General features: G+C 47.0%; 1 protein-coding gene across 1 annotated transcript in view; it reads right to left on the bottom strand.

Moving 5' to 3' along the window:
• Mapk4 (mitogen-activated protein kinase 4) overlaps positions 1–11,558 on the bottom strand; it is a 39,659-nt gene extending 28,101 nt beyond the window's left edge. The window contains exon 1 of the mRNA XM_035439029.1: positions 11,013–11,558. Within this exon, the coding sequence (XP_035294920.1) occupies positions 11,013–11,558 (546 nt within the window). The remainder of the gene's footprint in view (positions 1–11,012) is intronic.
• Between the last annotated feature and the right edge of the window lie 1,089 nt (positions 11,559–12,647).

Raw genomic sequence — 12,647 nt, 5'->3', positions numbered from 1 at the left:
GATTCAGATTAAACAGTTTTAGTGAGCTTACTTCTGTGTCAAATTTCCTGAACTCTCACTGGAAAAACTCTCTCATGAAACCGTGCACATCCACATCCAGTGATTTGGGGAATTTTAAAAGTATAACAAAAATGAAAAAATATTAAACATTGTCATTAACATGTTGGAGTTTCTATTTGTAGTCTAATTTTAGAAAAAATTTAAAAAAATTTTTAGTATGTGCCATGTGCATGAAGGTGGCAGTGGATGGGGAGAGGTCACCAACATTGGGTGTTGGGGACCAACTTGGGTCCTCTGGAAAAATCAGACAGCACTCTTCAGCCATCTCTCCAGCTCCTGTAGTTTTTCTCCAAGACAGGGTCTCCCTATATATCCCTGGTTGTCCTGGAACTCACTCTGAAGACCAGGCAGACCTCAAACTCACAGAGATCCACCTGCCTCTGCCTCCCAAATGCTGGGATTAAAGGTGTGTGCCACCACCACCTGGCTTGTGTATTGCTTTTTAAAATCAATGTGTATGCATGTGGTGCCCATGGAGCTCTTGTGGGACAGAAGACAACTTTGTTGGATGTGTTCTCACCTACCTTTACCTGGTCTTCAGGGATCCAACCCTGGTCCAACTTGTGGTGAGAACTTTTATCCACTGAGCCATCTTGCAGGCCACTGTGGTACCTTTTAAGCCCATCATCACATACAACTTTTCTCTGTGATTGTACACTCCTCAAATACCATTGAAAATAGTTGTTTGACACACTATTGTGGGGATCAATGTGAGTTTGTAAAGTTTAGATTTTCACAAATCACATTTTCTTAAAGTAGTAATGTCTACCAATACCCATACTCTGTGTATGTAGGGGTCCAGTGTCACAGATGGCCAGGCAGCTTTACTTTACTTCCAAATGAGCTTAAATGGTACTGAGGTAGAATGTGAGTGCCCCTGAGTCTCAGTAAAGAGACTACTCTTCCTTTAGCTACCGCTTTTACAACATCCTTGTGGGCAATTTTTAAAAATTCTGGTTAAATGACTATATAATTATGTAAATGGGTAACAGGTTGGGCAGCTCACAGGTCAGAGGTGTCCATCAGCCATGAGGCTGGGCCTTTGGCCTAATCTCTTTATGCACATTTTAATCAGTGACATAGGTGACATCCTAAGAGGCAGGCCCTTAAATATATTATGAAGCTGTAAAGGGCAAGGTTGAAAGATAGAGCAAAGATCCAAAAAGATCTCTTCCTTTTGGAATATTTGTCTGAGCCAAGAAGATGAAGTCTACCAGTATAACCAAGGTCACAACTTGTACTTGAGCTTAAAAACAAAAACAAAACCAGACATCAACAAGAAACAAAAACAAAAACTCAACCACACAAATTTAAAATAGAGACTATGGAACTAACAAACTAATTGGTTAAACAGCCCAATGTGAGCCCTTATGGTGACACACTGGCCAAGGACAGGAAGGATCAGGAGTGGTGTGCCATTTACAGAGCAAAGATCCCACGCTTGAACTGTGTGAGATTGAACCGTGTAAGATCTGTGCTGATGAGATCACATACAGTCTAGTCTTAAAATAGACTTTAAGGAAGGTTCTGACAGGGAGAGGTCAATGAGAGCATAGGTAGGATGGTGCGTGGGCCCTGGAGGGCAGTCAGTCCTCTGCTGGGCTTGGCAGTGCAGCTCTGTCACAGACTACTTGGGTGACTGTTGTGCCTCAGTGTCCCCATCTGCCAAGCGGTAGCGCCTATCACAGATAACTTGAGGTCTGAGTCATTTAACACAGTGGGTACTGAGTAGCAAAGCCAAAGGACCACAATGTAAGAACAAAGGGTCCCAGATTGCAGGGCTGTAGAAGCGACAGGATAGGGGATGGTGAATATTTGTCCTGAGGGTAAGCTAAGCTGCATCCTGAGGCTCTGGAGACCCACACTCTGGTTAAGAGAGAGCCAGAGACATAGCTTGTCCATTAGTCAACCAGCATTTACTGAGCATATTTTATGGGTCAGATACTGTGCTAAATGCCAGGAAAATAGAGATGACATGTGTACCTAATCCAAGGGCCCACTGCACTGAGGCACACAAATAGGCTACTCAACAGTGTGGATCAGAGCTTTGGGAAAGTGAAGGGAGTGACTAACTCTCCTGGAAAACTAGATGACTAGGGACATTTGAGCAGAATCCGTAGGGGTAAATGGCAGTTTCTGTGGGAGTGAGGGAACAGTGTGTGGGACCAGAGCTGTCACTGCTTATTGGCATTTTCTGGGGCAAGATGACAAGTTGGTGATGTGACACTAGGTGAGGTGGGAGACTGCAAATTATGCTCAAGATGAATGCTGGTCTCCAACTCAGAGCTGTATGATCCTGATTTAGAAGGGAACCATGAAAGTCAGAAAGCTCACAGCAAAATGGTTCCCACCCTTGGCACCTTCTGTTTTCTACTAGTGTCCTCAGCAGCTCAACACAACAAAGGCTGAATAAAAAAGACCATGTTTCAGCTACTGACAGCTAGACAGCATAAGAAAACCTTGAAAGTGACTGGAGGAAAAAAGACATATGACATACAAGGGACTAATGGCATGAAGGAAAAACATCATCTCATCTATTTGTAAACTGTGATAGAAAGAAAAGGGAGGGTGTTCTACTGATAAAAACTTGTGACTCTTGAATCCAGGGAACATAAACTTTTAAAATGAGAGTAGAATGAAGATACTTTAATTCCAGTAGTAAAGAATTTGCCAGCTGGGTGGTGGTAGTGCATGCCTTTAACCCCAGCACTCGGGAGGCAGAGACAGGAAGATTTCTGTGAGTCTGAGGCCAGCTTGGTCTATAAAGTTATAAAGTGAGTTCCAGAATAGCCAGGACTGCTACACGGAGAAACCCTGTCTTAAAAAGAAAAAAAAAAAAAAAGAGGAGGAGGAGGAGAGGAAGAGGAGAATCTGCCACCTGCCAGCCTGTACTCCACGGAACACTAGCATCCTCAGCAGGCTGAGTGTTCCTGGACAAGCCTTTGTGCTTGTCATAGCAGTGGGCAGCTCAGACTGAGAGGTAAGTACCGAGTGGGTGTTCACAGAAGGGAGGCCAGAGGAGGGAGCCACAGATCCCCTGGAGCCATTTAATCAGCTGTTTTCTCCCCAGAGGAGAGTCCACCCCAGGCTCACTCAAGAAGCTGAACTTGAATTGGAGGAGGCAGGAGCAATGTGTGGAGGCTCTGTGCTGTTTTGGCATAATGAGACAGCAGACCAGTTGGTAAATAGCTGGTCCCTTACTCCCTTGTTCAGCTCCTTCACGCAGTTGCTAAAGGTGAATTTTGCTGGCAAGCACGACAACTTGAGGACCTCACCTCAGAACTCTGGTGAGTTTAGTCCTGACTGGTTGCTGCTTGAGGTGAGGCAATTCTTATATAGCCCACCTGGAGCTCAATGGGATTGCTTTCAGGAGGGCCTGGGTGTAGTGGGCAGAGAAGAGCACCATGAAGCTGAGGTACCAGCTGCTAGGATATCGGCAGAGAGAGGGGGAGCAAGGAGGCCCCAAGAGCCAAGAAAATTAAGTTTCCCAGTCTGCCTGAGTGTCCAGACACTCTTCAGGACAGCCTCTGTTCTAATCCCTTAGGTCATATTTTCCCTCTTTAAAAAGGGATATTCCATAGTCTTTTAAATACATCTTTTCGGCTCCATTGGTTTGGAATAACATGTTTAACAGCTTAAGAAGAAAGTGACCTTCCCTGCTGGCTGATCCCTCATCCTGGTGTCCTTCTAAAAGTCCATTTTCCCATAGCCTCTTTGGGTGTCTGAGTCCCTCATGGTACCAGGATGATGGACCCTAGTCCTGTTGTAGGGTCCTGGGCAGGTCTGCACTCTCTGCACTGTTTTCCCGATAGAGACCGTCTGGGATATAAGCAAGCACTGAAACCCCAAAGGGTGCTCTCCTAGTCACAAAGGCTCTCCTGAAGACACAGAAGTGACCATTCTTCCTCCTAGGTGTTCAGCTTCACAGGCTTTGTTGGAAGGAGGACACTTTCTGGGTATCTTCCCAGGCAAATGGCAGAGGCCATCAAAGGTAGGTAGAACAGACAGGAGAGGAGGCAAGGTGACACTAACCAACACCATGAAGGCAGCATCCGCTTTGAGTTGTCCCTGGAAGGGTTCCCAGGCTGCAGTCTCTGCTTAGCCTCAGGGACTCCTCTGGGGCCACAAATGAACCACAGCCTTAAACAAACTACAGCAATTTGCTGAGCCTTCAAACGCTCGTTCCTATCTAACTGTGAAACCAGTGCTTTGTTTCTTAAATAACATCTTTGGAGTAGTTTACACAAGAAAGAAAAGTCTGTGTTCTCCAAAAATCACTCTTAACTGTCTCTCCTAACTGTTGAAAAATCAAGCAGAAACAAGCAGGGCTCCTTTTGTTTAGGTTCCTGGCTTGTGTGTAACTTTTGGCCAAATGTACCATGGGGAACAGGTGGTTTCCAAGGTAATGCAATTGAGGCTCTCTAGAGCTGTGCTTCGAATATCTCACAGCCACCATGATTAAGCCCTCATGAGGCATGATCAAGGTACATGCCTCAAGTTCACCCACATGGTCTTCCCTGCGTTGGTGTAAGAACCACAGGGCTGAGCATTATGTAACACTAGCTACCCACAGGCAAGGCACCTCATTTCTTTAGCTCAATGGCTCTAACAAGGTCAGGAGCATGAGGTTCCCCTGGGGGCCCACAGACACACAGAAGGCTGGACCTGAGTGTCTGAGATGAGAACCAAGCATTGGCTTCCCTGAGTAGTTCTCAGGCAAAGGTGAAGCTGCTGGCTTGTAACTGCCCTTAGGAGACCTTACCAAGCGAGCTGGTTCTTAAGGCATTGTAAGGGGATAGGGAGGTGAAGTAAAAGCATTCTGGTCAAGAAAGAGATGAGAAGACATGGGACTAGGAAGTGGTCAGGGGTTTGGAGCTGAAAGCACCAGCCTACCAGGAAGGGCATACTTGCTTGGGAGATCTGCCAAAAATGGAAGACCTTTTGCTGCCCAAATTTTCATGAGTCTGTTCTTTCTTGACTGGGAATTTTCTACCTGCAGCCTATGGAAACTGGGCCTGCAGGCAGTCTTCTAGAAGTCCCTGTGAGGATTTTTTTTGGCAGATTGAAAGGCTCTGGGTGGCCCTTCCTGGAAGGGTACATTCCAGTCAGACAATGAGGCTGTCAGTGGTGATGTGGGATGCCCTTCTGCATGCTGTGAATGTGTGTTGCCTTTATTGATTGATGAATAAAGCTGTTTTGGACTATGGCAGAGGAGAATATAACTAGGCCCCTATGGCAGGGTAGAATATAGCTAGGCGGGAAATCAAAGCAGAGACACAGGGAAAAAGAAGGTGAAGTCAAGGGAGACACTATCCAACCACCCAAGGAACAACATGTCTACAGACTGGTAAAAGCTACAAGCCACGTGGCAATGCATAGATTAATATAAATGGATTAATTTAAGTTGAAAGAGCTAGTTAATAATAAGCCTGAACTAATAGGCCGAACAGTTTGTAATTAATATTAAGCCTCAGAGTGGTTATTTGGGAACAGGCAGCCGGGAGAGAAACCTCCAGTTACAGAGTGCCTTGAGTCTATAGCCTGCTTTCCAGGGAGTTGGTAACATTTCCTAGAGTTTACACAGGGCTCAGTAAAGTCTTAAGCATCTTTTTGTTCCTTTTGAGTTCATTCATCTTCTAATATGATAAATCCCAAGGAAAATATGTGCTGATCATTCAGCCACCTCTTCCTGACACAAGTAACAAGGAACTAATAATAAGGTTTGTGAAGGAAGTGAACAGACAGACTCTAAAAACAGGAATGAATACACTCTCAAGAAGGGTGTTGTGATTCATGTAGGGCCAAGTTGACTAGAGTGGGCCCATGCTTCAGCAGAGGTAAACTGATAACTGGTTTCATCATGACATCTACTTGGGCAAGTAGCACATCTGAAAGTATGTTGACACTCTCACTTTCAGCTGACTAATAAGAATCCTAGGAGAGAAGCAGAATGGAAGATGGATGGTGTGTGTGTGTGTGTGTGTGTGTGTGTGTGTGTGTGTGTGTGTGTGTGTGTGCGCGCGCGCGCGCGCGCCTGTAATATAGCACTTAGGAGGCTCAGCCAGGAGGATCCGGAGTTTGGGGCCATGTTGGGATACATCAGGAATTCCAGGGCAAAGCCAGCTGCTCAGTGAGTAGCCCCAAAACAAAAACAGAAGCAGCAGCAGGATAGAAATAACAACTGAGAAGAGGGGCTCATAAAAAAACAAAACAAAACAAACCCCACAACACTGTACACTGTCACAACCCACGCATAGTGCTCACTACACGACCTTGAGCAGGGCTCCTCTTTTTTTGTACTTCCACCTGTGAAATGACAGGGATGGGCAAGATGGCCATGAAGTGTGCATATGGATCCTTACTCAGCTATGTAAGGTAAAGGAATTGTCAACCATGCAGTAAGCTGAATAACGACTGTCATGGTTTGAACCTGCAATGTCCCCTAGAGGGTCGTGATCTGGGGGCTTCGGGGGAGTCTGTGTAATCTTTTAGGAGGTGGGGCATGGCTGGCAGAAAGTCACTAGTAGTGATGGTTAATTTTAATTGTCATTTTGACCCAACTTAGGATCACCTGTGAAGGGAATCTCAGTGAGGGCTTGTTTACATTGGGGTGACCTGCAGGGTTGTCTTAATTAACTGGTGTGGGAAGATCCAGTCCACTGTGGGTGCAACCATCCTGTAGACGGGGGGGGGGGGGGGGGGAGGGTTCTAAACTGTGTGAGTGGAGAAACTAAGTGGAGCACAAACATGTGAGTGAGCCTGTTGAACTCATTCCCTCTCTCTGCTCTGGACTCTGCATGTTATTGAGCTGTTTTAAGTTCCTACAGCCTTTGACCTCTCTGCTAGCATGCCTATAACCCGGGATTGTGAACTAAAACCCTTCCTCTGCTAAGTTGCTTTTTGTCAGAGTATTTTATCATAACAAGAGAAAGGAAACTAGAACACGAAGTGTGAGTGTTTAAAGGTTTTACTGCCCCTGGCTCATGGCCCACCTCTGTCTTGTTTCCTGTCCGTAGTGGCAGGAGGAACTGCTACCTTCCCATGCTGCTGCCATGAACTCTACATGTCATCCCCACCATGATGGACTGAGAGAGACCCACTAAAAGCTTAAGTCAAAATGAACTTCCAGCAAGTTTTTTTTCCCCCCTGTCAGATACGTTGGCCACAGTGATACAAAAGTCACTAATTCAGTGACACAGGTACCAGTGTTTCCTCGGCTGAGGAATAACCAAGAATGTTTTCCTCACTGTCACCCATGCCCCCTGGACCAGGGAAAGATTCCCTAGAAATGATATAAATGACTCAGAGGGCTCTCAAGTGTGCCTTAGAGCCCTTTTAGTGTAGTTGCTCATTAAAGAAGAGATGGCCATTTCCTTTGGCATCTCCTCTAGACCAGCAAAATGGGTACCTGCCTTAGGAAGGTCCTGTAGCAGAGGAAGGATGCTAGTGTGAAGAGGAGACACTATCTACCCATGATAAAGATTGAAGGGTGAGGACCAGACTGCTACACACTGCTAGGTGGGTCATGCATAGATGAGAGGTCTCTATCTGGAATGCTCTGGCCCTGGATCAGTATGTGGCAAAGGTAAGTTGGGTAAGTAATTGCCCTCTTCAAGAGAGACTGAGTGTCAACAGAGCATATGTGTGGTGATATCTTGCTTGTACAAATAAAGCTTGTCTGAAGATCAGAGGATGGAGCTTGCCACTAGCCAACCATAGAGGTCAGGAGATCTGTATAGATAGACAGGAAGTGAGATAGCTGGGTGGAGAGAAGATATAAGTCGGAAGAAACAGGAATTTGCTCTCTTTTCCAATGGGAAGCTAATGAGGTAAAAGTGGCTCTGGCTTGTTCCTCCTTCTCTCTCTGATCTCTCAGCATTTTCTTCTACATCTGACTCCAGGTTTTTATTATTTAGACCAGTTAAGCACTCCATTTACACATGTGGCTTATAGACACCCTCCTCCAAACACACTGCCAAGCGCAGATACACATGCAGGTGCATACATCTGACCCCAGCTATTGTCTGAAGAGTATAGGGTTCCTTTCCTGAGTTAGACTTTCCAACTATGAAATCCATAAACATACTAGCTTCCTATCTGTGAGGTTCCAGAAGATCACTGTCCTTCCCTCTGACCAGTACAACCAGCAAAATCAGTTAAGGTCCAGATCTCAGGAAGTGGTAAGATTCCATTATGAGCAAGAAACAGCCTTCAAAAGGCGTGGGACTCTGCCAGGGAGAGAACAGACTCAGACACAAATGCCCACAAGGTAGAGTAGAGAGGGGTCAGTCCTGGAAGAGAGGAAGGAGCAGAAAGCTCAGAGGCAGTTCCCACGCAGAATCCAGTGCACTTCAGGAAGAACCCTCACCATGTGTGAGAAGCCCCAGGGCCTTGGGCTCCTCCCCTCCTGCCATTCTGCCCTGAGAGCCTCATGCTCTCATAAAGCTACTTCTCTGGGTTGTCAAATGGACCGTTTGCCCTAAGAGCCTCACTGTATTATGAGGATTAAGTGAGAACTGATTTAAATGCACATTGGATAAATAAAAGCAGTGAGTATGAGGCCTTTCATCATCTCTGGAGGGGAGAGGAGGTCAGCAAGCTAAAAGCAGAAAGTGGAGAAAGACAAACAGCAGCAGTGGGTGGCGTCCAACAGACCCAGGGGAACCAGGTCGATGTAAACACACACCAGATTCATGATGACGACTTTTAAACCTCATATAGTGCGCTCTCTCTCTCTCTCTCTCTCTCTCTCTCTCTCTCTCTCTCTCTCTCTCTCTCTCTTTCTCCTCCCTTAAAGAGATGAAGTGAGAACACACGAATTCCTTTGGGGAGAATGAAAGTCCTACCAAGAGAAGTGGCGGGAAGACGGCGAGCAGAGTCATATGAGCCCCTGGGACTGTGCCTGGGCTCTGTGGGTGCTCAGTGATGATGTTTTTACCTCTTCACACAGCTCTGTCAAAGGTCGGGAAACTGAAGCTCCAGGGGTGAGTGATCCTTGTCCAAATTAGTGCCATCAACAAGGAGCCCATCTCAACTCCTCACACTGTGGGGGTTGTTCATACCATGCCACACCCTAAGACTTGTTTCAGCAATTGGGATTGATGGGACATGCTTGTGATCCCAGCACTAAGGAGGCCAAGGCAATGAGGACTGAGTTTCAGGCCATCCTGGGCTGAATCTTCAACCCAGGAAGCCATCTTCCTGACTGTACTGTAGGCAACACATGCATCTCCACACTCCTTCCCTGAGACGCTTCACTAAACCACCTCAGCAGATGACGACTCCCAAGACTACTGGTCTATTGCAATTAAGATGGTTGTTTGGGGTTGGCGAAATAGCTCAGTAGTTAAGCACACCTGCTGTTCTTTTAGAGGACCTGGGTTCAAGTCTCAGCACCCACACAGCAGCTCAAAACTACCTGTTAACTCCCAGGGAATCTGACGCTCTCTTTTGGCTTCTTCAGGCACCACGCACACACATGGTGCACAAACATATATGCAGCCAAACAACCAAACATACACAAATAAAATTGTAAAAGAGAGAAGGTTTGGTGCATCCCAGATAGAAATGTTGTAGATTCTCTGGATCTTATTTTTTTTTTTTCCCTCCTCCCAAAAAAACCAGTTGGGGTTAAAACCACTGGTTGAATACTTGACATCATAGCCACTTAGGAGGAGGAAAGGGAACAAACAGCCTCTACTACTGGGAAGACAGAGAAGGAGCTATCTTTTGTTTCCTTGCCATGGGCTTCTTGCCTACAGACTGGGTTGTCAATCTTGATAGATGACAAGGCTGTAGGAATGGCTATAGAGGGCAAGCACGTGGTTAAGGTAGCAAAGTAATTTGCGGCACTGTGAAGCCAGAGGCAGTGAGACTGATGTGGGGGTCTGAAATTGGGGCAGGAATCCAAGTTCCAGCCAGTGAGGGTGGACAGAGTGTGGATCTCTTGCCTGTGATGCCTTCCCACAGCACAGAGGAGAGGAACAGGAAGGACATTAGAGATAGAGCCAAACCGTGTTCAAGGTCAGAGACATCCTCATCTTCCATGGCCCACTCTCACCCTTGGCTATTAATGTTTCACAGGGTACCTGCTTCCTACAGGATGTTCTATTATAATGAAAAAAACCTCAAAGTATAAGGATTTTTCAGGGAGACTGGCTCTGTTTTGGGGTACCTGGTCACAAGTTTATGACGAGGCCCTCAGGCACCCTACAGTGGCAACATGTCTGGTAGGAGAGACCTTGCCGTTCCGAAGACACAGAGGGTCAGGAAGGAGGAGGTCTGGGCCTTGGAAACAAATCGTGGTGACGAGTGTCACTGTCCGGTGCAGCTGATTCTGTGAATGTACCATAGGGAATTTTAACAGAACCATCTTCAAGTATAACTTCCCTCTACACCGAGGGAAGAAACTAAGAGGGCAGTCATTAGCTGATTCATAGTGAGCATTAGTGTACCAAATTACACCCTCACCCCCCATTGCTTACTCTTGACCGACTGATAGAATAGACCAGCCCTGGTAGAGGAACAGGTGAAATAAACCAGACCATAATAGTCTTAGCACAGGGAACCTGCTGGGGTCTCCTGAGCAGCCAGTAACAGAAGATGCTGATGCAGACATCCAGGATCAGTGGGCACAATAGAAAAACTCATCAACCACCCAATATTAAAGCCACAGAGCTCAGGGCTAAAAGAAAGTTTAGACATTGTCTAGTCTGACTTTTAACTTGTACAGCCCAGAGTGATTGGCTACAGACATGGGGCAAAGCCACAACTAGAAAGTAGATCCCTCTATCCCCAACAACTTTTCAAACCATGGATCTTTTTTGCACCTTCTGCCTCCCCCTAACATCAATCTCCTGATTACAATAGAGAAAGACAAACCATCTGGCACACCGTGAGCATCCTTGAGGATCCCACAGGTCACCAGCAGCAGCCTCTCCAGGCAGACATACCTTATGTGAGTAATGCTGATCCACGATTCTTGCCAACCCGAAATCCCCAATCTTGAGCACAAGGTCCTCAGTGCTGATAAAAATGTTGGCGGGCTTCAGGTCCCTATGCAACACGTTAGCAGAGTGGATGTACTTGAGCCCACGGAGCAGCTGGTACATGAACAGCTTGGCATGCTCCTCGGTCAGTGTGGCCTGCTCCAGCAGGCGTGCCAGGTCAGTCTCCATGTACTCTTGGACAATGTAGGCCACGCTGAACTTGAAGAGCTCGCCCTGCAGATCGCTACCCTTGGGTCCTAGTACCTCATACACCTTGACAATGTTGTCGTGGTCCAGGCGCCGGATGATTTTGATTTCTCGGAGAGCATGCTTCATGCTTCGGGCATCACTCAGAGCAATCTTCTTCACGGCTACCTTCCGGCAAGCCCTGCTGTCCACAGCAGACAGCACCAGCCCATTGACCCCAAAGCCTAGGGGTTGGAAGTCAATGAAGCGTCCACCAAGGTCATATCCATACACACTGGCGATGCAGTCACCTTTCTCAGCCATCATTGACTCAGTGGTCTGGGGCTGGCTGGGGGGTGCAGAGGCAGTCAGGAAAGGACAAGTTCCAGATAGTGGCTTCCCTCACACACCTCATTCTGTCAACTCTCACAACTGAGGGGTGTTTTTGCTCCTAGTGAGGTCACTGCTGCCAGGGGATGGGGACAGGGACGGCTGCAAGTTCTTGTTCACTGAAGTGCTGGATGCTGTCACGGTTCTTATCTGTACCAGGAGGGTTGGCCACCAACTCCTGTGCTTCAAGAACCCTCCAAGACACTTAAAATGGTTCATGCTTTTCCCAGATCTGGCATGATTAGAAGGGAAAGCCAGTGTCCTTATCTTTTATCACCACGGATCTCACAGTAAAATATGCAGCAACTCTCCCCTTTGAATCCTCCTGTCTGGCACAAATGCAGGAGCTGCTTGCTGAGCTTTGTTGCTTTCCTTAAGTGGGTCCAAAGCTTAATCGGATCACAGCCTCCCTCTGGGCTCTGAGCAGCAAGAGGGGATCCAGTTAATGGATTCTAGAAGCTTCTAGGGACTTCTTTTCATTTCTTCCAGCTTATGTTTCCACAAGATCCCTTTAGAGGCCCAAACTCCAACCAGTCTTGTAAGTGAAGAGCTAGAAAGAGCCACGCTCGATCATGAGATCATGCAGTTACACCTGCTGTCCCAAGTCCAGGCCTGGACCCTCTAGAGGCTTTGGATGGGGGCACATCCTCTTTTGCCTAATCATCCACGCCACCTTGACTGAGACTGTTCCACTGGATGTGGTAGGGCCACAGGAATGCAGTATCTTTCAGACAGAGTCCCCTTCCCTGTCAAAGAAACAATGCCGGGTAAATTTCCACACTCTGGCTTCCAACACCTTCCCACTTGCATCTTTTGTTAACTAGCCCAAGTGTTATTTGATCTGTCCAACCAGCTGAATCGCTGCTTGCTCAGGGGATTCCAGCCTCACACTGCTCAGCCACCCTCATGCTGTGTGCAGCAGTGCCCTGGCAGAGGAGAAAGGATGGGCTGATTTGATAAGCCCATGAGATGGAGTGCTTTTATGTCAGTCAGTGCCTGTTTCCCCCCGGGCTAACATGTGCA

Source organism: Cricetulus griseus, chromosome 2 (genome assembly GCF_003668045.3).
Source record: "Cricetulus griseus strain 17A/GY chromosome 2, alternate assembly CriGri-PICRH-1.0, whole genome shotgun sequence".
NCBI classification, from domain to species: Eukaryota; Metazoa; Chordata; class Mammalia; order Rodentia; family Cricetidae; genus Cricetulus; species Cricetulus griseus.
This window is presented reverse-complemented; position numbering and strand designations above follow the sequence as displayed.